Genomic DNA, 21,476 nt, shown 5'->3' on the forward strand with positions numbered 1-21,476 from the left:
TCTGGGAATTCTTCTGCTCCCCAAGCTCAGCCCGAGGCCAGGCTTGACTTGTGAGAGCTTAGTCCAATAGGCTGTTGCTTGGAGTGGCCCGCAGGCCCACATACCCACCACAGCCCGGTTGGTCCGGCACTTGAAGAAAACTATCTAGTTTTCTCTTGAAGGTGTCCACGGTTAATCCGGCAATATTTCTTATACTCGCTGGGAGGATGTTGAACATGATGGTATATACAATATCCTGTATATCACTTGTTTCCTATGAAGGTATACACCATCCTGTATATCACTTGGCTTCTATGAAAGTATACACCATCCAGTGTCACTTGGCTTTTACAAAAGTATACACCATCTAGTGTGATACTTGGCTTTTACAAAAGTATACACCATCTAGTATGATACTTGGCTTTTACAAAAGTATACACCATCTAGTATGATACTTTGCTTCCACTTCGGTAAATACACCATCCACCCAGTGGGTACTATTGGTTGAAAGTGACTGACATTACATTCTGTTTACTACATAACGTCGGTCACTTTCAACCAGTGGTGCCCACTCAGCAGAGTACATCACTTGGCTTCTATGAATTAGCATATTTAATTCATTCACAGTATACAACATAAAATTTTGATGCAAGATGAAATTACAATTCACGTCAAATTGTAGTCGCTTACATCCATCTGTGCACACGTGTCTGTTCACCAGATGTGAACGTTGAAGTCTACTTGCGCCATTCACTTCACACCTTTAACAATTCCTTAAACATTGAAGATCAAACATCAGTGCTTGCCATAAGATTGTATGAACCATTATTGTCTATAGACTCCAGTCTTACAGTGTACACACCATTATTGTTCACACACACAATAGTCTTACAGTGTACACTCCATTATTGTCCACACACGTCTTACAGTGTACGCACCATTAGTGTATCTCACATGAAGTTAAAAAAATATCAATAAATAAGTGTTTAATCTTCAAAATTAAATAAGCTTAACATGACTGAGAAAACTGCAAATATTGTATGTACTGTACCTGTCTTGTAATACTAGTAGTTACTATACAGTATTTCCATTATTGTCTTGTAATACAGATTTTGCCAAAATGGAGGAAGTTCTTAAATGGAAACTAACAACATTTCTCTCCTCTCCCAGTAGTAAAGTTTCAGTTCATGTTAATAAACTAGTCCATAATATTTTGTAAACAAAAATAAGTTTCAGTTTCAGTTCATGTTAATAAAGTAGTCCATAATATTTTGTAAACAAAAATAAGTTTCAGTTTCAGTTCATGTTAATAAAGTAGTCCATAATATTTTGTAAACAAAAATAAATTCTAAATTTTTTTTCACAGAAAATCTAGACCCACTGAAGTACACAGCATTCATCCCCGTTGACAACGCCATCGCTGAAACACTCTACGCCGACGCTCCCGACCCATTCCTACTTGACGAGATCCTCCGAGAAAATCTCGTGCTCAATCACCTAGTACGAGGCCGATTTTACGAGAAAGATTTGAAAGATGGACTTTCCTTGAAAAATCTTGCGAACAATACAATAACCATCTCTAAGAGACCAGGTACTGTACTTTACTGCCTTATTTCTTGCAACTGAAACTGACTTTGCTGTCCTTTGTGAGTGCAAGTTCCATTCTGAAGTTTAGTTACGTCCTGCCACCCATTACTTGTATACAATAACTTACTGCACAAAAATGAACCTCACACCCAGTAACTTTAATGCTCTTCTATTCAAGCACTGTGTTGTAAAGGTTTGTTGTACTGTATACAGTTTTCACACTTGAATACGGCAACAAAAATACACGTTTTATTAAATAAGCAAATTAATGCTTTTTCAACATAATTTCCTTTCCAAGTTTGTTCAACAATTAAGTTCACAGTATGTATATATGTATATATTTTCACCCAATTTTCTTTTCCAGATAAGAGCATACTGGTGAACAATGCTCAGGTGGTACAATCGCAGACATTCATCTACAACTTGGGTATTGTGTACCTCATCGACAATGTTTTGGTCGTCGATGATCAGGACATCGTGAAGGCCATCAATAAGTTCCCAGATCTTCATCTTGGAGGAGTAACTGAGGTGAGTAAATTTCACAAATGTAAATTAAACTTCTTCCACTTTCATCATTCCTTTACATATGAGAGTACTGTATATATATATGTTGTCACATTTTGGAGTTCTCTCAATTTTGTTGATGCTCAACTATTCCACTGTCATATCATACATAAATGATTTAGAGTATTGTGTAAGATTTAAAAGTCCTGAGTGTATTTTGGGTATATCAGCTGTCTCAGGCCTCCAGTAAGTAATTATCAAAAGGCAGCACCAAGTCAGGGGAGACTATGTAGCACCATCAAAGTCACAGCAGAGTCAAAAACTGCTAAATATCACTAAGCATGCAAATACGAAAACAAAAGCTCGTGTAGGCTACACGGCGGAGTAGCCTACACTGTTGACAGACGTAGACCCATCTGTGAGGAGGGCAATGGAGCGGGAGTGTGAAGAAAAAGTGTTACAGGAAAAGTCAAAGGGAACCTTCAAGAGAGAAAGCATCAAGCCATTATGACTATATAGCACTTTGACGGGATATTTTTTCCCAGGCTGCATGCTCACATTGGGCAGCCGAGGACAGTCCAAATTCCACCAGGAAACACACTTCCGTGTGCCACGGGAGGTTAAGCAAGGAACAAAGCAGAGAGCAGCGTCAAAGGCGGTGTCATGAAAAAGGAGGGCTCGAGGGAGAGGCAGATCAGAGACGTCATAAAAATTAGCATAGAGGGTGAATAGATTCCAGTCGGCCTTGTCATACTGCCACCTTGGGAAGGAGAGTAGAGGGTGACAAGAAAAGATGACAAAAGGTGGGGAAATGGTCATTGTTTTGGTCATCAAGAACCTACCGTGTGATATCCAAGTAAAGAGAGAATGAGCAGAAAGAAAGATCAAGTCAGGAAAACGGGGGCAAGTGCATGAGTCAACATGTGTTGGTTCACCAGAATTAAGAAGAGGCAAAGAAGAAGGAAAGGACAAAAGGTTCGAGAAGACAGCCTCAGGTATTTGTTAGAACATCTCCCCAGAGGGCAGTGAGTTAAAATCGCCCAAAAGGAGCACTAGCTCATAAAGAAGTAAAGAGTTCAACAGGTGTTTAAGATCAGGAAGAGAAAGTGGAGCATTTGGAGAGAGATAAATGGAACAGACAATGCACCATTTATTCATAAAGATATGGGCAGCAGAGGAATGAATAGACGACTAGAAAAGACGGGGGACAAAGGGAATACCATTACAGATTAAGATAACAGTATAGTTAGGAGCCCCAGTAAAAGTTGGAGGGGAAGAGAGAAAGGAGTAACTGTGGAAGCGACCAGGGGCCAGATTCACGAAAGCAGTTACGCAAGTACTTACGAACGTGTACATCTTTCCTCAATCTTTGACGGCTTTGGTTACATTTATTAAACAGTTTGCAAGCATGAAAACTTCCCATTCAACTGTTGTTATTGTTATAAACAGCCTCCTGGTGCTTTGGAGCTCATTATCTGTTTAATAACTGGAAACAAAGCTGCCAAAGATTGAGAAAAGATGTACAGGTTCGTAAGTGCTTGCGTAAGTGCTTTCGTGAATCTGGCCCCAGGACGAGTGCCAAGCATCAGCTCCTGGAGACAGCCACAAAGCTGCAAAAACTGCATGATCAGAAGTTGAAGTTCATGGAAGACAGCACAAAAACCACAAATATTCCATTAAAGAAGAGACGTTGTCAAGAACAGAGATAACAAGAGAAAAGCAAAGAAGAACACAGTATATAGGGAGGATCAGGTTCAGCGAAATCAGAGTTAGGGGGCATAGGTAAATCTACCAAAGAAGATTGAGTCAAGGAGGCAGTAGGATGGGCCAGAAGTGGACTGATGGAGTCCAGATCAGGAGGAGGCATCAGAGAGAGGCGATCAAGGGAATTGGAGTGAGAGTTTATACAAAAATTTGTACAAATTATCAGTGGTAAATGGAATAATATCATGAGGTGGGGAGGCATCAATGCTGAGAAAAAATATTAATACAATTTAGCGAGTAAAATAAATTTAGTGAATAAAGCCTTATAAATATCACTTGCCTCTTATAATATTCTTCACAATACAGTATAGCACGAGGGACAAACAAGCAGCGCAACACTCCACCAGTCATCCACACCAACACTCAGCTATATTGCACTTCATATTATATACACACTAGTCAAATCTGTAAATATATAGAATAATTAAGTATACTTTGTTTTGCAGGAGAGCAACCCAGCCGGGTCATCGAACCCTCTCGACGAAAACGGGAGCACCATACTATCTCGTCCTGCCGCAACTACTCGTCCCACAACACTGCAGGTTACAACGAGTCGGCCACCTACCATCTCATCGCCCACTGTATCTCACACACTATCGTCTGTACGGACACCCACCACTAGTCTACCACATGCTGCCACCACCCGCTTTTTCAATGTTCCCCACAAGCCAACCTCAACTGTCCAACCAGCCACCACAACTACAAGCACACCAGTACCATCTCCTACAACCCCACGGATACGATTTGCAACTCGCACAGAGATCAGTATATCACGACAAGTTGACGATGGTGTAGTTGAACCCATAGGAAATCCTGCAAGTTGATTAGTTTTAGTATCTAAATGAAATTGGAGTCTTTTTGCTGTGATCAAGAAGTTCAAGAATATAAATATATAAATTTTATATATATATATATATATATATATATATATATATATATATATATATATATATATATATATATATATATATATATATATATATATATATGTATATTATAAAGACTTGTTATATGTAAGATGTATACGAAATTTGGATGCTGAATACTTTTATCTAATGATTTAAACTCAGGCAAGAATTGTGTGTTTGTATTGTGTTTGTGAGGCAAGTGAGGACGTGTAAAGCGGTGAGTGGCACAGAAGTTGTGTGTATCAAGTGTTTGAAGACACTGAGCCGCCGTCTCTGGAGATGGCGTTCACCAGCCTCGGGGCATTTAACATTCAAACTGATAAAAACACACAAGAATCACGACAGGCTTCATGTATAGCTGGAACAAAATTACATGTTACTTATAGGGCAAATTTATTATGTACAGAAGATGCTGCTGATGAAGCTACTTGGTACAATGTAGCATTATGTAAAATGTTAAAAATTTGGAAATTTTTTAATAAATTTTAAAACAGGAAATCATTTGCATGGTTAGAAATAAGTCATCAAGTGTAACCAATTATTTATGCTTACATGTGCAGTATTTTGACAAGCAACAGTTGGCCGGGTAGTAAAGAGAGAAGGCAAGAAGGACGATAATTGGCAGCAGAATAGTACGTGATGTTATATAATAACACGGCCACTCGGTACTCTGCACACATACCACGGCCACTCGGTACTCTGCACACATAACACGGCCACTCGGTACTCTGCACACATAACACGGCCACTCGGTACTCTGCACACATACCACGGCCACTCGGTACTCTGCACACATACCACGGCCACTCGGTACTCTGCACACATACCACGGCCACTCGGTACTCTGCACACATAACACGGCCACTCGGTACTCTGCACACATAACACGGCCACTCGGTACTCTGCACACATACCACGGCCACTCGGTACTCTGCACACATACCACGGCCACTCGGTACTCTGCACACATAACACGGCCACTCGGTACTCTGCACACATACCACAACCACTCGGTACTCTGCACACATACCACGGCCACTCGGTACTCTGCACACATACCACGGCCACTCGGTACTCTGCACACATACCACGGCCACTCGGTACTCTGCACACATACCACGGCCACTCGGTACTCTGCACACATACCACGGCCACTCGGTACTCTGCACACATACCACGGCCACTCGGTACTCTGCACACATAACACGGCCACTCGGTACTCTGCACACATAACACGGCCACTCGGTACTCTGCACACATACCACGGCCACTCGGTACTCTGCACACATACCACGGCCACTCGGTACTCTGCACACATAACACGGCCACTCGGTACTCTGCACACATACCACAACCACTCGGTACTCTGCACACATACCACGGCCACTCGGTACTCTGCACACATACCACGGCCACTCGGTACTCTGCACACATACCACGGCCACTCGGTACTCTGCACACATACCACGGCCACTCGGTACTCTGCACACATACCACGGCCACTCGGTACTCTGCACACATACCACGGCCACTCGGTACTCTGCACACATACCACGGCCACTCGGTACTCTGCACACATACCACGGCCACTCGGTACTCTGCACACATACCACGGCCACTCGGTACTCTGCACACATACCACAACATAACACGGCCACTCGGTACTCTGCACACATAACACGGCCACTCGGTACTCTGCACACATACCACAACCACTCGGTACTCTGCACACATACCACGGCCACTCGGTACTCTGCACACATACCACGGCCACTCGGTACTCTGCACACATACCACAACCACTCGGTACTCTGCACACATACCACAACCACTCGGTACTCTGCACACATACCACAACCACTCGGTACTCTGCACACATACCACAACATAACACGGCCACTCGGTACTCTGCACACATACCACGGCCACTCGGTACTCTGCACACATACCACGGCCACTCGGTACTCTGCACACATACCACGGCCACTCGGTACTCTGCACACATACCACAACCACTCGGTACTCTGCACACATACCACAACCACTCGGTACTCTGCACACATACCACAACCACTCGGTACTCTGCACACATACCACAACATAACACGGCCACTCGGTACTCTGCACACATACCACAACCACTCGGTACTCTGCACACATACCACAACCACTCGGTACTCTGCACACATACCACAACCACTCGGTACTCTGCACACATACCACAACATAACACGGCCACTCGGTACTCTGCACACATACCACGGCCACTCGGTACTCTGCACACATAACACGGCCACTCGGTACTCTGCACACATAACACGGCCACTCGGTACTCTGCACACATACCACGGCCACTCGGTACTCTGCACACATAACACGGCCACTCGGTACTCTGCACACATACCACGGCCACTCGGTACTCTGCACACATAACACGGCCACTCGGTACTCTGCACACATAACACGGCCACTCGGTACTCTGCACACATACCACGGCCACTCGGTACTCTGCACACATAACACGGCCACTCGGTACTCTGCACACATAACACGGCCACTCGGTACTCTGCACACATACCACGGCCACTCGGTACTCTGCACACATAACACGGCCACTCGGTACTCTGCACACATAACACGGCCACTCGGTACTCTGCACACATACCACGGCCACTCGGTACTCTGCACACATAACACGGCCACTCGGTACTCTGCACACATAACACGGCCACTCGGTACTCTGCACACATAACACGGCCACTCGGTACTCTGCACACATAACACGGCCACTCGGTACTCTGCACACATACCACAACCACTCGGTACTCTGCACACATACCACAACATAACACGGCCACTCGGTACTCTGCACACATACCACAACATAACACGGCCACTCGGTACTCTGCACACATACCACAACATAACACGGCCACTCGGTACTCTGCACACATACCACAACATAACACGGCCACTCGGTACTCTGCACACATACCACAACATAACACGGCCACTCTGTACTCTGCACACATACCACAACATAACACGACCACTCGGTACTCTGCACACATACCACAACATAACACGGCCACTCGGTACTCTGCACACATACCACAACATAACACGACCACTCGGTACTCTGCACACATACCACAACATAACACGGCCACTCGGTACTCTGCACACATACCACAACATAACACGGCCACTCGGTACTCTGCACACATACCACAACATAACACGGCCACTCGGTACTCTGCACACATACCACAACATAACACGGCCACTCGGTACTCTGCACACATACCACAACATAACACGGCCACTCGGTACTCTGCACACATACCACAACATAACACGGCCACTCTGTACTCTGCACACATACCACAACATAACACGACCACTCGGTACTCTGCACACATACCACAACAAAGGACCAACACAGTTATTAACATGAAAGAAAACTGCCAATACATTCACCGACATACCTCCGTTGTATACAATACTGTACTGCATATTTAAAAATCATTATTCCTCTTGATTTAATGCCTGTCAGAAAATGATTCTCTACAAAAATATCCAATTATTCATGGAATATTTTCTCAACAATCATAATAATCAAGTACAGTACTGTCCTATATATAAACACCACGGGAAGATAACAGAGGCGCTAGCTTGGTTTTTCTCGTCTATCATATACTGTACATCTGTACATTATACTTATACTCAAATAGTTGTACAGTGTAAGAATCCCTGACATAGTAAGTAGTATTCCATGTTCAGTACCTGAGCCCAGTCCTAAGTTCAGTATATTATTGTGGATTGTGATATTCTTTACTTTGAATACAGCAAAGCCTTTGATATTGTGCCTCACAAAAGATTATTAGAAAATTAGAAGTGCACGGAACTAAAGGGGTTATCCTAAGTTGGATTAGGGCATGGTTATTTCCAGGAGAGAAAGAGGGTTTGCATAAAGTTAAATCCAAGTGGAACACCATTACAGGTGGAGTACCCCAAGGGGGGTATCTCTCTCTCTACAATACAGCATATAAATTAGAAAGGATTGAACAGTATCATTTTCAAACATAAAAACAAAAATAGGTCAAGAAATAAGGTCAGAAGACTCAAAATTGCTACAAGATGATTTAAATATGCTTTTAAAATTAACAAAAGATTGGCAGATGCATCAGCTTAATGCTGATAAATATAAGGTAAATAATTCCTAGGAAATGATAGTTGCAGACATCAGATGGATATGTGGAAATTACATAAACAAAACAGACTTGGTATTGTCAACATACCATCCCTATTCTGGGAGTCATGGTTAGGAGGGATCTTAATCAACGTTTATACGTATGGAATAGGATGCTCAGATTCGTATCTAGAAGCATTAGCAATATGATATTAATTATATCCTTCAGTTATATCTTGGCCAGAAGGCCAGGTCAGAGAATGCCGCAGGGACCTTGACCTCTAGAGTCGTTGCAAGATAACGACAAGATAGGTAACTACCTTTGTTAGGCCCCATTTAGATTATGCAGTTTAGTTTTGGTCGACACACTATAGAATGGTCGAAAATTTACTTGAGTGTGTTCAGAGTAGAATGACAAAGTTAATTCCAGGAATTAGAAACTTTCTTTATAAAGAGAAATTAAGAAAGCTTAATTTGCATTCTCAGGAGACAGAATAGTGATATGACTGAAGTACAGTACTCAAATGAATGAAAGGGTACAGCAAAGGGAATACTAATAACAAGTTAAATATATTGACACATAATAGAACACAAGACAATGGGAACAAATTGCATAAAGTTTAGTTTCAAAAAAGACCTGGGTAAATATTACTCTGGAAATAAGGGTGTTGATTTACGGAGGAAATTACTGGGTAACATAATAGACGTGAGATCACCGGATTGTTTCAAGCTTGCCCTAGACATACTGTGTGTATATAAGTGAGCTTGATTGGATATGAATAGGAGTTGCCTCACATAGATCAGCAGGGCTTTTGCAGTTATCTTTATTGTTATCAATGTATTCCATGATAACGTGGCAATATTGCCACCTGTTGAACTCTACACTGACAACTTCTTATTGAACTTTTAGTCAAAGTAACAAAGTAATTTAGCTGAACTAGACTTTAATTTTATATCACCTAGTGCAGAACTCTCTACAAGAATTATTAAACAATGTATAATTTGTAATTTCTCTTTGTTTATTTTATTCGCCACTGAAGTTTTATTCCTAGTTTTAAATTAAAATCAATAAAGAGAAAGCTCAAACAAAAATAATTTTAAAGAATCTAATCTGCTCGTTACAACCTTATTTTACTTCCGTATGAAGAACCTCCATTACCACTCGCCTTTTCCAAGTTCCTCTTCAGTCTAGCCACCAGCCCAGGTTTTCCATTAATTGAAAGCATATAATCAAGCCCCCAGGTCTTGGTGGCTCAGGTTAGCCAGACCTCCCACCTAGTTTATGCCTTTCTGCCACTGCAAAATTGTTCTTGAACAACAAATATTACAGCTAAGGTTTTGCATTCATTTGTAAGCCCTTCAAGAGTTAACTTACTATCATATAAGTGGAAGGACAGTCAGGTTAACCAACTCTTCCATGAGCAGCAGAATGTGCTCACTGTAAACTAATACAAAATGCAAATAATTTAACAATTAACATCAGTCTTGAACTTGTATGCAAGACAGCAATGCAAAATTCTTTGTTACAGTCTTTTACTAAGAAGTTTGTGTAGACGGTCAGTGATCATAATGTAGGTTTATATATTATGCGACCTCTCGAGAAAACTAAACATTTCTGGATTAAGCTACACGTATGATACGTCACTCGAGAAGTATTGTGAAGCACATGTTCTGCCTGGGTAGTGTCACTGAGGCAACTCTCCCTGTGTCCCATGTCCCGGTCTCCCATGTTTGTAACAAGTATCTTGTATGTCACACCAACTTATTCTCTGAACATTGTCAAGTTTCCAAACCTTGGCCATCAGACAGATGGTTCAGTACCTGTGTTATACACAGTGATAAGCACCCTATTAAAAGTACATATGCATACTAATGTCTTTGTCTCACCTTAAATCATAATTTCACCAATATTTATTTCAAGGAGATAATTAGGGATTACAGATACAACAATAACTTGGTTAATTTGGCTCCTATTGGTTTTCTCTTTGATACATCACGTTAATGTGATGTTATTGTGCATAAGACATTTTATTATGAAATGTATAACTTGCTGAACAATGGACAGTTAGGAGGCAGGATTCTGGTACATAAGTGCCCTTTGTTAACCTTGTGTGGCTAAGGACATTCCCCACTTTTTTTTCAGCAATACAAGAAAAGCCACGAGGACAAATTATCATAGGTCATAACTGAAATAGGTGCCCAATTTTACTGTAACCTATCATAGGACGAGCATATGCAAACAATAAACTATTGCAGAATAAATCCCTCACCTGATGATTTACATCTTAAACCAGCCTGCATAATGTCACTCAGAAGTTTTCCTTATCAGTTAGAGTTAAGATCTGTCAAGGCTGGCAGGCCACTAGTTAGTAATTATGAGTTTGCAATGATGAGATCTTAGATGTGTTGGTGTCAGGGATCTTCGGTGTGGACTGACACTTGGCCAATGTGTTTACAATAACCATGATCTCTGGTCACCCCCAAAAACTGCACACCAGTAACAAATTTCCACGAACTGGTGCCAAACTTCCATAGGCTTACACTAACATCCGAAGCTTGGGCGAAAAGGATATCATCAACATATGTAATGCTAACAAACATAAGAATATCATTTAAGAATCTAACATGGAGGCTATTAAGTCTCCAAGTTTAGATTCACACACTGTCTATATTGGACCATTTCTCAAGTGTGCAGTACCAGCATAGAACTCACACCTTGTAAAGCACAAAAAAGAAGTAAGTAATTATCAAAAGAAGGCACCAAACCGGGAAGGCTATGTAGCACCAGCAAATGTGCAGAACAATCAGAGGCGCTAAATATCACCAAGGATGCCAGTACGAGAACAGAAACGCATAAGGTGAACAATATCAAAAGTATTCGATTCACCAAAAATTCTATCGAGGGATAAGCAACCGCGAGGGATGGTTGGAAAGCAAGACACACGCTCATCCTGGAAGTCGGGACATTCAACAAGGATATGCACGACCATAAGAGGGACAATAAGAAGCAGGGGCAGCGCTCCATTAAGTGACTGAGTTAAGTGTGTATGGCCAATACGCAACCTCGTCAGAGCCGTTTCCCATTGCCGGTTATGGTGGTAGGAAGAAGGCCACGAGGACACACTACACTTAAGAGTACACAGTTTGTTACCAGTAACAGAAGACCAACAATCCTGCCAACGGGTAAGGATGGAGGAATGAATAACTGGGTAAAAGTCGGAATAAGGAATACCTTTACGGGAGATGGGACAAAAGCAGACAGCTTCCCTAGCGGCAGCATCCGCACGCTCATTTAAAGAGACACCAATGTGGTTGGGAACCCAACAAGACTCAACTGACTTAAATTTACTGGAAATAAGAAACAGCCAATGTTACATCTCGACGACCACTGGATGGACCGGATTAAAGAACCCACGAGCCACGAGGCACTGCAAGAGTCAACGACAACCACAAAGGAAGATTGACAACGAGACAGCAAGAGACAAAGAGCATAGAGAATAGCATAATGTTCCGCTGTAACGATGCTAGTCTCCGGAGGTAAGCGACACATATAAGTGTGGTCAAGAAAAACAATAAAGGCACAAAAAAGAAGTTTGAGAAAGTCCAGAGGTTTGCAACTAGATTATTACCAGAATTGAGAAGGCTCAGCTATGAGAACAGGTTGAGGAAACACCCTCACCAATAAGAATAATAATAGATGAACACTGTTCTGTTCGGTATAGTACTGTACTATTATAGATCATTATTATTTTCTTTTTCTTTACAAACAATGTACTGTATTTCAGAGACAAGCAAATCGTGATGCAAATCTTTGCCGGACAGCACTAGACGAGTTATTATAGACTCTTTGGTCCGTGGGTAACTTGTACTCAACAATGAGCTGCCCCCAGCTAATTAGCATCTACCCTCCAGTGGCCACATCTTGAGGTTATCTTGAGATGATTTCGGGGCTTTTTAGTGTCCCCGCGGCCCGGTCCTCAACCAGGCCTGGTTGGAAGGCCCCAGGAAGGCCCCAGGAAGCAGCCCGTGACAGCTGACTAACACCCAGGTACCTATTTTACTGCTAGGTAACAGGGGCATAGGGTGAGAGTAACTCTGCCCATTGTTTCTCGCCGGCACCTGGGATCGAACCCAGGACCACAGGATCACAAGTCCAGCATGCTGTCCGCTCGGCCGACCGGCTCCCAACATACCAACTACTCATCCTTATACAGGGAAATCTCTCCATATCACAACACAATAAGAAGTCAAGTTTAACCTCTTATCGTGAGCACCATTCCCGATCAGACAAATTGCATTTTGTTAAAGATAAAGATTTTATTCATCTTTATTAATATATTAGCAAATATGCTACAATATTCTATTACATGATAAATATCTACTGACAAGTACATTATCAAACAAACATATCAGGTGACACTAAAGACAATCCTTACTGAATGACCCACACTTCACCTCCTCGTGTACACCACTTTAACTATCCATTATGCTAGTCAATGCCTTTAAATTTGGCGACCCAAAATGATTTTGAATCGGTCTCCCCTGACAATCTCCATCCAATCCCACGGCAATCTCTATGCAATCCCATGACAATCTTTATGCAATCCCATGACAATCTCTATGCAATCCCATGGCAATCTCTATGCACTACCATAGCAATCACTATACACTCCCATGGTGATCATTACAGAATCAATCATACCCACATATCACCCACGTTCTCCTACAATGATTCGATCTAATAGGTTGTTATCGACACATCTTGGAAGGAGAAAGGGACCGACCTCCTTATATCTAGTTCTTCCTCCATTCCCACCTTCATGGCACCTTGCTACACATTCAGACCTCAGAGGTAATCAGAAATTTTAATTACTTGAAAAACGTGCCAAGCCAATATGACTTTATTGGTAATCAATAAATAAAAGAAACTACAGTATAATATACACTTTAAACCGAGATCTACAAAGTCTTATAAATAGAACATTTTTCTCGCCTACATAAATCTCATCACACAAGAAAAAACAAGTAAATGTAACCAAGAGAATCCACAATTCTAATTTATTATAATTAGAAATTATAACATTACTGGAATACCAGATTTAATCCAACTAACTGCCAGCCTCTTAACCAAGGCTGTAGCATCTCTCTCACTCTAATTCATCCAAGAACTTCTCCTGTTTAACGGAATATATAGCATAGCCATAGATGCTGAGAGCTGCCAGTCCTAAGCTTGAGCCCACAATAATGTTGTTCCGTCTCAACCTGGCTAGCTTCTGTACCCGCTCCAAGTTCTGTAACAAACATGATAAAAATCTTTCAATAAACATAAGTATGCAAAAAAAATATACTGCAATTAAATAAAGCTTCGAGTCAGTATGAAAAGCCTCTTTTTGAGCCTAATCATGCAATATTTCATCATGCAAGATTACACAATGCCCTTGGCTATCAGATTGTGCAATCACAGGGGGAGCAAACAGCAAGGAGCCACAGAGAATGAACGTCACTAGTGGTGTGCCGCAGGGCTCTGCACATGGCCTACTGCGTTTCATAATTCACATAACATCCTAGATACTGGAGCAACTATTGAGCAACAGGTCGAGATGCAGGATGAAGAGGTACATGTCGGGGGCATAAAACACGGGGAAATATGAACCAGGTTCTGAACTGTGTGACCAGGTCACACCCTCCAACACAGGGCACTGTGTGACCAGGTCACACCCTCCAACACAGGGCACTGTGTGACCAGGTCACACCCTCCAACACAGGGCACTGCGTGACCAGGTCACACCCTCCAACACAGGGCACTGCGTGACCAGGTCACACCCTCCAACACAGGGCACTGTGTGACCAGGTCACACCCTCCAACACAGGGCACTGTGTGACCAGGTCACACCCTCCAACACAGGGCACTGTGTGACCAGGTCACACCCTCCAACACAGGGCACTGTGTGACCAGGTCACACCCTCCAACACAGGGCACTGTGTGACCAGGTCACACCCTCCAACACAGGGCACTGTGTGACCAGGTCACACCCTCCAACACAGGGCACTGTGTGACCAGGTCACACCCGCCAACACAGGGCACTGTGTGACCAGGTCACACCCTCCAACACAGGGCACTGTGTGACCAGGTCACACCCTCCAACACAGATACAAGTCGGATAAGATTTTTTTTAAAGGGATACAAGTAGGAAAGTATTGGTTTAAGAATAGGGTTGTGGATGAGTGTAGGAGCCTGCAGACTAGCATCATTGAGTCAAACAGCTCCACAGGACTCAAGAATAAGTTAAACAAGTGCATGGTTGAGACAGGGTAGTAACTAGGACCTGCTAGTATAGGCCAACATGCTTGCTCCTGTACTCCATAATTGTTATGTTCTTATGATGCCATAATAACACACACAACATTGCCCTGTTTTAGTTAATATATCCTTTGGTATTGTATATACAGCATCCATTCTCATGTCATCTTACAGAAAATCTCATCTTTATATTCATATATATTAAATTTATTCCAAAAGTTATGATAACTTTTGTTTAGTCCACAGAGAATGTAAACAAGGTTCTTGAAGTGTCTGGAGACCAGCAACTTTATCTTGTGTGGCTATAACACAACACTTACTATCAAACAACTACACTGCACAACAAGGTCAAAACCTGTACACTATATATGAAAGATTTAACCATAAAAGTACATTTCAATTATATAGTACAACTACTGTATGTGTATTAAATTTAAGAACTACAGAATCATCGATGATGCTTAAAGTGATGTCTTCAGTGTGATTTTTATCCTAATTACAGGCACTGGATCAAGTCCCTTACCCCCAGTTATTTACAGATTTGGGATGCAGGAAATAGTGCCACTGAAAGATTACATAACGTTAGCACTATGCTTCACTTCCCAAAATATGTTCCTCACCTGATTTTCGACGAGCCTCATATAGTCAAGCTGAGCTCGGCTCAGATTTGGCGAGTCACGCTCCAAGTTCAGTTTAGTCATCTGTTTGCCATCTCCAGCCATCCTGTATCAACATTATTACCCATGATTTAAATTTGGTCATCACACAACAATTACCATGTTGCAGAAGAATTACATCATAATATTCTACAACATAATTATATGACATAAGAAAATTTACAGCTAAAATTAGGCATCTTCTGTGTTTACATTTGTTAGCTGACAGAATATAAACAATTTTTGGCCAAACTGAAGATGCAAAAGCAGATTGTAGAAAATCCAAGAGTTCCAAGACGTTAAGATGTTCGAGCTCCCCTCAGGAAATGCAAGATTTAGAGATATCTATGACAGTCTAAGGAAACCCCAAAAGGAACAATGGTTTGAAAAAGTGCGGGGTAACCTAATAGCCAGATTCAAGCTAAATAAACAAAGGTGCCAAAAAAATATTAGAAAGTATTCTTTTGCAAACAGAGTGGTAGATGGTTGGAAAAAGTTAAGTGAGAAAGTGTTTGAGGCCAAAACCGTCTATAGTTTCAAAGATTTATGAGACAGAGAACTGGGAAGATGGGACACCACGAGCGTAGCTCTCATTCTATAACTACACTTAGGTAATTACCACGGCCAAGATGAAGAATTATTAGATGACCAGAAACACACTATAGGTTACATTTACTAATACTGTACTGCATACTGTATATTTTTTATTTATTTTTATTTTCATATACAAGAAAGTACATTGTGTTGAGAGTGTACGTAATATCAGTGTTCTTACAAAGCCAATAACACACATAAGGGAGTACTTAATAAGTAATAAGGGGATAATTAGGAGTACGATAAGGATAAGGGGAATGACCAAATGATGACCAAGAGTCATCAAGACAAAGGGCCCATTAGATCATCGTTTTTCACCGAATATAACTGACAAACGAGTTTCCCCGTGACACAAGGTGTTGGTGAGAGCACCGGGAAGTGAAGCGAAGAAAACAGTGCAAGGAGAACATGTGTAAAGTGAAACTGTTAGCAGAGATCTGCAGAAGTATTACCCCTGGCAACACAGTTTGTCACGTCAAAATTATAATACATAAAATAATAATAATGATTCCTTGTGTCAGGGAACAAGCAGCTAGAGTGTATTCATACATGTTAGGCTTATATCGAGGAGCCTCCTCCCCCCAGGTCGAATTACTGACCCCGCCCAGGATGCAACTCCACAACAAGCTGACTAACTCCTGGGTACCTACTTACTGCTAGGTGAACAGGCACATTAGGTAAAAGATAGGAAACATACCCAACCACTACTGTCCCACCTAGGATATGAACCCAGAATTCTCGAATGAGTGGAGAACGAACCCGACTGTACCACTGGGACGTGCACAGTATAAGGAAAGTCATTACTAAGTCCTTGTAGGACAGTCGGGTTCGTTCTCCACTCTCAATTGAGAATTCTAGGTGCAAATCCCGGGCGGGACAGAAATGGTTGGGTACGTATCCAGTCACCTAATATCTTTGTTCACATACCAGTAGATAGATAACCAGGAGTTAATCTGGGAGTTGTGGGGTTACATCCTGGGGAGGGGGGTGTTAGTAATGCGACACTGTGAATGGGGGGGAGGGGGGACATCGATATAAACCTAACGTGTACTATATGTATATGATCGAACCCCTGTTAGACTCAGACCCAACTATGGGATGGGTGTACCTAAGTATCGTGTTTCCATAAGGGTCGCCCATGTTGGAACAGACGAATGCCGAAAGAATATTGCTTTAAACATCTTGATAACTTATTAAACATAAATTATTTATTAGTCAAAAGACAGAAATGGGATCTATATGTAAAAACATCTACGAGACAAATATAAGTAAAACCGAAGATATTTGTAGTTGTATAAAAGTGGCAGCTTTCGTCGCTCGTCAAGCTCGAAAACTGCAATATTTATCTCGGAACAATGCTTATTTCATGCAGATTTGTTAATAAACGTAAGAGTTTTGTATGTAGCAGGAAAGATAGATATATAAGCTTCATTTGAAATATTTTACCATCGGCATAATAGAATTTAAAGCGAAGTTGTGTCCTGCCCGGAATGCTGTGCGAATTAGTGGCTTTAGGCATAGTGTGTATGTATGTATATACATATTATAATTAAATATATATATATATATATATTTTATATATATATATATATATATATATATATATATATATATATATAGTACTATCTGGAAATTCAACATTCTGTTTATAACTCATTTTGTATGTACGTTTACTTGAATAAACATTATTATTATTATACTGGCTGCCTGTCCACCAACACAATGAATTATTATGAAGGACACAGGTGGCCTCGGGTCCGGTGCCGGGCGACACTGGACCTGCGGTCACGTGACAACATTTACGGTGTTCCCGGCGGTACCTGGACGTGTCCTGGGGATGTCTCGTCTCACTAGTATCACCACCTCACCCTGGGACACAGCTGGACACCGTCGGACACTCAGGACACAGCAGGACACAGCTAGACAGAGAGGGACACAGCAGGACACAGCTAGACAGGGAGGGACACAGCAGGACACTGAGGAACACAGCAGGACACAGCTAGACAGGGAGGGACACAGCAGGACACTGAGGAACACAGCAGGACACAGCTAGACAGGGAGGGACACAGCAGGACACTGAGGAACACAGCAGGACACTGAGGGACACAGCAGGACAGGGAGGGACACAGCAGGACAGGGAGGGACACAGCAGGACAGGGAGGGACACAGCAGGACAGGGAGGGACACAGCAGGACAGGGAGGGACACAGCAGGACAGGGAGGGACACAGCAGGACAGGGAGGGACACAGCAGGACAGGGAGGGACACAGCAGGACAGGGAGGGACACAGCAGGACAGGGAGGGACACAGCTAGACAGGGAGGGACACAGCAGGACACAACAGGACAGGGAGGGACACAGCAGGACACAACAGGACAGGGAGGGACACAGCAGGACAGGGAGGGACACAGCAGGACAGGGAGGGACACAGCAGGACAGGGAGGGACACAGCAGGACAGGGAGGGACACAGCAGGACAGGGAGGGACACAGCTAGACAGGGAGGGACACAGCAGGACACAACAGGACAGGGAGGGACACAGCAGGACACAACAGGACAGGGAGGGACACAGCAGGACACAACAGGACAGGGAGGGACACAGCAGGACAGGGAGGGACACAGCAGGACAGGGAGGGACACAGCTAGACAGGGAGGGACACAGCAGGACAGGGAGGGACACAGCTAGACAGGGAGGGACACAGCAGGACAGGGAGGGACACAGCTAGACAGGGAGGGACACAGCTAGACAGGGAGGGACACAGCAGGACAGGGAGGGACACAGCTAGACAGGGAGGGACACAGCAGGACAGGGAGGGACACAGCAGGACAGGGAGGGACACAGCAGGACACAGCAGGACAGGGAGGGACACAGCAGGACACCGGACACAACCTACCTGCAGGCACACCAACAACAACAGCTGACCCAAACTGTCCACATCACCCCATAACTGGCGGGAAATAACATTCTCTAGTGACAATAATTACAAATTATTGTCACTATTAATTTGGTGTACAAAATTATGTATATTAATATTTCTTCAGTAAAGCTTCGTTTGGATAATGATATATATTATTACTCCTGCTGCATGCTTTTCCCAGCGATTGTTTAAAAAGCTTATATATATAACCTACAAATGTTGGTTATATTTAATAAAATATTTCACCGATAAAGTTATTCATATTAAACCAAAATTTAGATTCAAATGACAGGAATGTCAAGGTCAGGAAGATTTCTTTTCCAAGAACAGAGTGTAACTATATTCTTGAGGGTCGTCAGTCGTCCTGGGAGACGCAACAATCCACACGGACACTATTTCTTTATTTTTGACCATTTATGGCTATTAAGGCCTTATTATAGTGCTTAGCCTTCCTAGGAGCGCCTCTATGTCTCATGCTCAACACTATCTTACTGGAGGTGACGTGGAGCTGTTGGAAGGGTGGGGTCAGCACCTCACCCCAACACAACCCTGGCCAACCCTCCATGTTGGCCAGGGTTGTGGAGGTCATTGGTCTCCATGTTGGCCAGGGTTGTGGAGGTCATTGGTCTCCATGTTGGCCAGGGTGGAGGTCATTGGTCACCATGTCGGCCAGGGTTGTGGAGGTCATTGGTCACCATGTTGGCCAGGGTTGTGGAGGTCATTGGTCTCCATGTTGGCCAGGGTTGTGGAGGTCATTGGTCTCCATGTTGGCCAGGGTGGTGGAGGTCATTGGTCTCCATGTTGGCCAGGGTGGTGGAGGTCATTGGTCTCCATGTTGGCCAGGGTTGTGGAGGTCATTGGTCTCCATGTTGGCCAGGGTTGTGGAGGTCATTGGTCTCCATGTTGGCCAGGGTTGTGGAGGTCATTGGTCTCCATGTTGGCCAGGGTTGTGGAGGTCATTGGTCTCCATGTTGGCCAGGGTTGTGGAGGTCATTGGTCTCCATGTTGGCCAGGGTTGTGGAGGTCATTGGTCTCCATGTTGGCCAGGGTTGTGGAGGTCATTGGTCTCCATGTTGGCCAGGGTTGTGGAGGTCATTGGTCTCCATGTTGGCCAGGGTTGTGGAGGTCATTGGTCTCCATGTTGGCCAGGGTTGTGGAGGTCATTGGTCTCCATGTTGGCCAGGGTTGTGGAGGTCATTGGTCTCCATGTTGGCCAGGGTGGTGGAGGTCATTGGTCTCCATGTTGGCCAGGGTGGTGGAGGTCATTGGTCTCCATGTTGGCCAGGGTGGTGGAGGTCATTGGTCTCCATGTTGGCCAGGGTGGTGGAGGTCATTGGTCTCCATGTTGGCCAGGGTTGTGGAGGTCATTGGTCTCCATGTTGGCCAGGGTGGTGGAGGTCATTGGTCTCCATGTTGGCCAGGGTGGTGGAGGTCATTGGTCTCCATGTTGGCCAGGGTTGTGGAGGTCATTGGTCTCCATGTTGGCCAGGGTTGTGGAGGTCATTGGTCTTCATGTTGGTCAGGGTTGTGGAGGTCATTGGTCTCCATGTTGGCCAGGGTTGCGGAGGTCATTGGTCTCCATGTTGGCCAGGGTTGTGGAGGTCATTGGTCTCCATGTTGGCCAGGGTTGTGGAGGTCATTGGTCTCCATGTTGGCCAGGGTTGTGGAGGTCATTGGTCTCCATGTTGGCCAGGGTTGTGGAGGTCATTGGTCTCCATGTTGGCCAGGGTTGTGAAGGTCATTGGTCTCCATGTTGGCCAGGGTTGTGGAGGTCATTGGTCACCATGTTGGCCAGGGTTGTGGAGGTCATTGGTCACCATGTTGGCCAGGGTTGTGGAGGTCATTGGTCTCTATGTTGGCCAGGGTTGTGGAGGTCATTGGTCTCCATGTTGGCCAGGGTTGTGGAGGTCATTGGTCACCATGTTGGCCAGGGTTGTGGAGGTCATTGGTCTCCATGTTGGCCAGGGTTGTGGAGGTCATTGGTCACCATGTTGGCCAGGGTTGTGGAGGTCATTGGTCTCCATGTTGGCCAGGGTTGTGGAGGTCATTGGTCTCCATGTTGGCCAGGGTTGTGGA

The 21,476-nt window shown here is 43.6% G+C and overlaps 2 protein-coding genes across 3 annotated transcripts in view; one reads left to right on the forward strand and one right to left on the reverse strand.

The window, feature by feature from the left end:
- Positions 1 to 6,966, forward strand: part of LOC123770523 (uncharacterized) — a 70,066-nt gene extending 63,100 nt beyond the window's left edge. Inside the window, exons 7-9 of the mRNA XM_045762484.2 lie at positions 1,346 to 1,570; positions 1,931 to 2,094; positions 4,281 to 6,966. Coding sequence (XP_045618440.1) covers positions 1,346 to 1,570; positions 1,931 to 2,094; positions 4,281 to 4,658 — 767 coding nt within the window. The 3' untranslated portion in view covers positions 4,659 to 6,966. The remainder of the gene's footprint in view (positions 1 to 1,345; positions 1,571 to 1,930; positions 2,095 to 4,280) is intronic.
- Positions 6,967 to 13,820: 6,854 nt separating this feature from the next.
- On the reverse strand, positions 13,821 to 19,514 carry Ccdc56 (Coiled-coil domain containing 56). 2 transcript variants are annotated; one of them, XM_045762482.2, is made up of 3 exons: positions 19,377 to 19,514; positions 15,856 to 15,958; positions 13,821 to 14,225 (listed from the first exon to the last, which is right to left on the reverse strand). In XM_045762482.2, the coding sequence occupies exons 1-3, from the start codon at positions 19,445 to 19,447 to the stop codon at positions 14,082 to 14,084; spliced, it is 318 nt and encodes a 105-aa protein (XP_045618438.1). In that variant the 5' UTR covers positions 19,448 to 19,514; the 3' UTR covers positions 13,821 to 14,081. The 2 variants fall into 2 exon arrangements, with proteins under 2 accessions (XP_045618438.1, XP_045618439.1); XM_045762483.2 differs by lacking the exon at positions 19,377 to 19,514 and adding an exon at positions 18,306 to 18,627.
- Positions 19,515 to 21,476: the final 1,962 nt, after the last annotated feature.

This window comes from Procambarus clarkii, chromosome 46 (assembly GCF_040958095.1).
Source record: "Procambarus clarkii isolate CNS0578487 chromosome 46, FALCON_Pclarkii_2.0, whole genome shotgun sequence".
Lineage (NCBI taxonomy): Eukaryota > Metazoa > Arthropoda > Malacostraca > Decapoda > Cambaridae > Procambarus > Procambarus clarkii.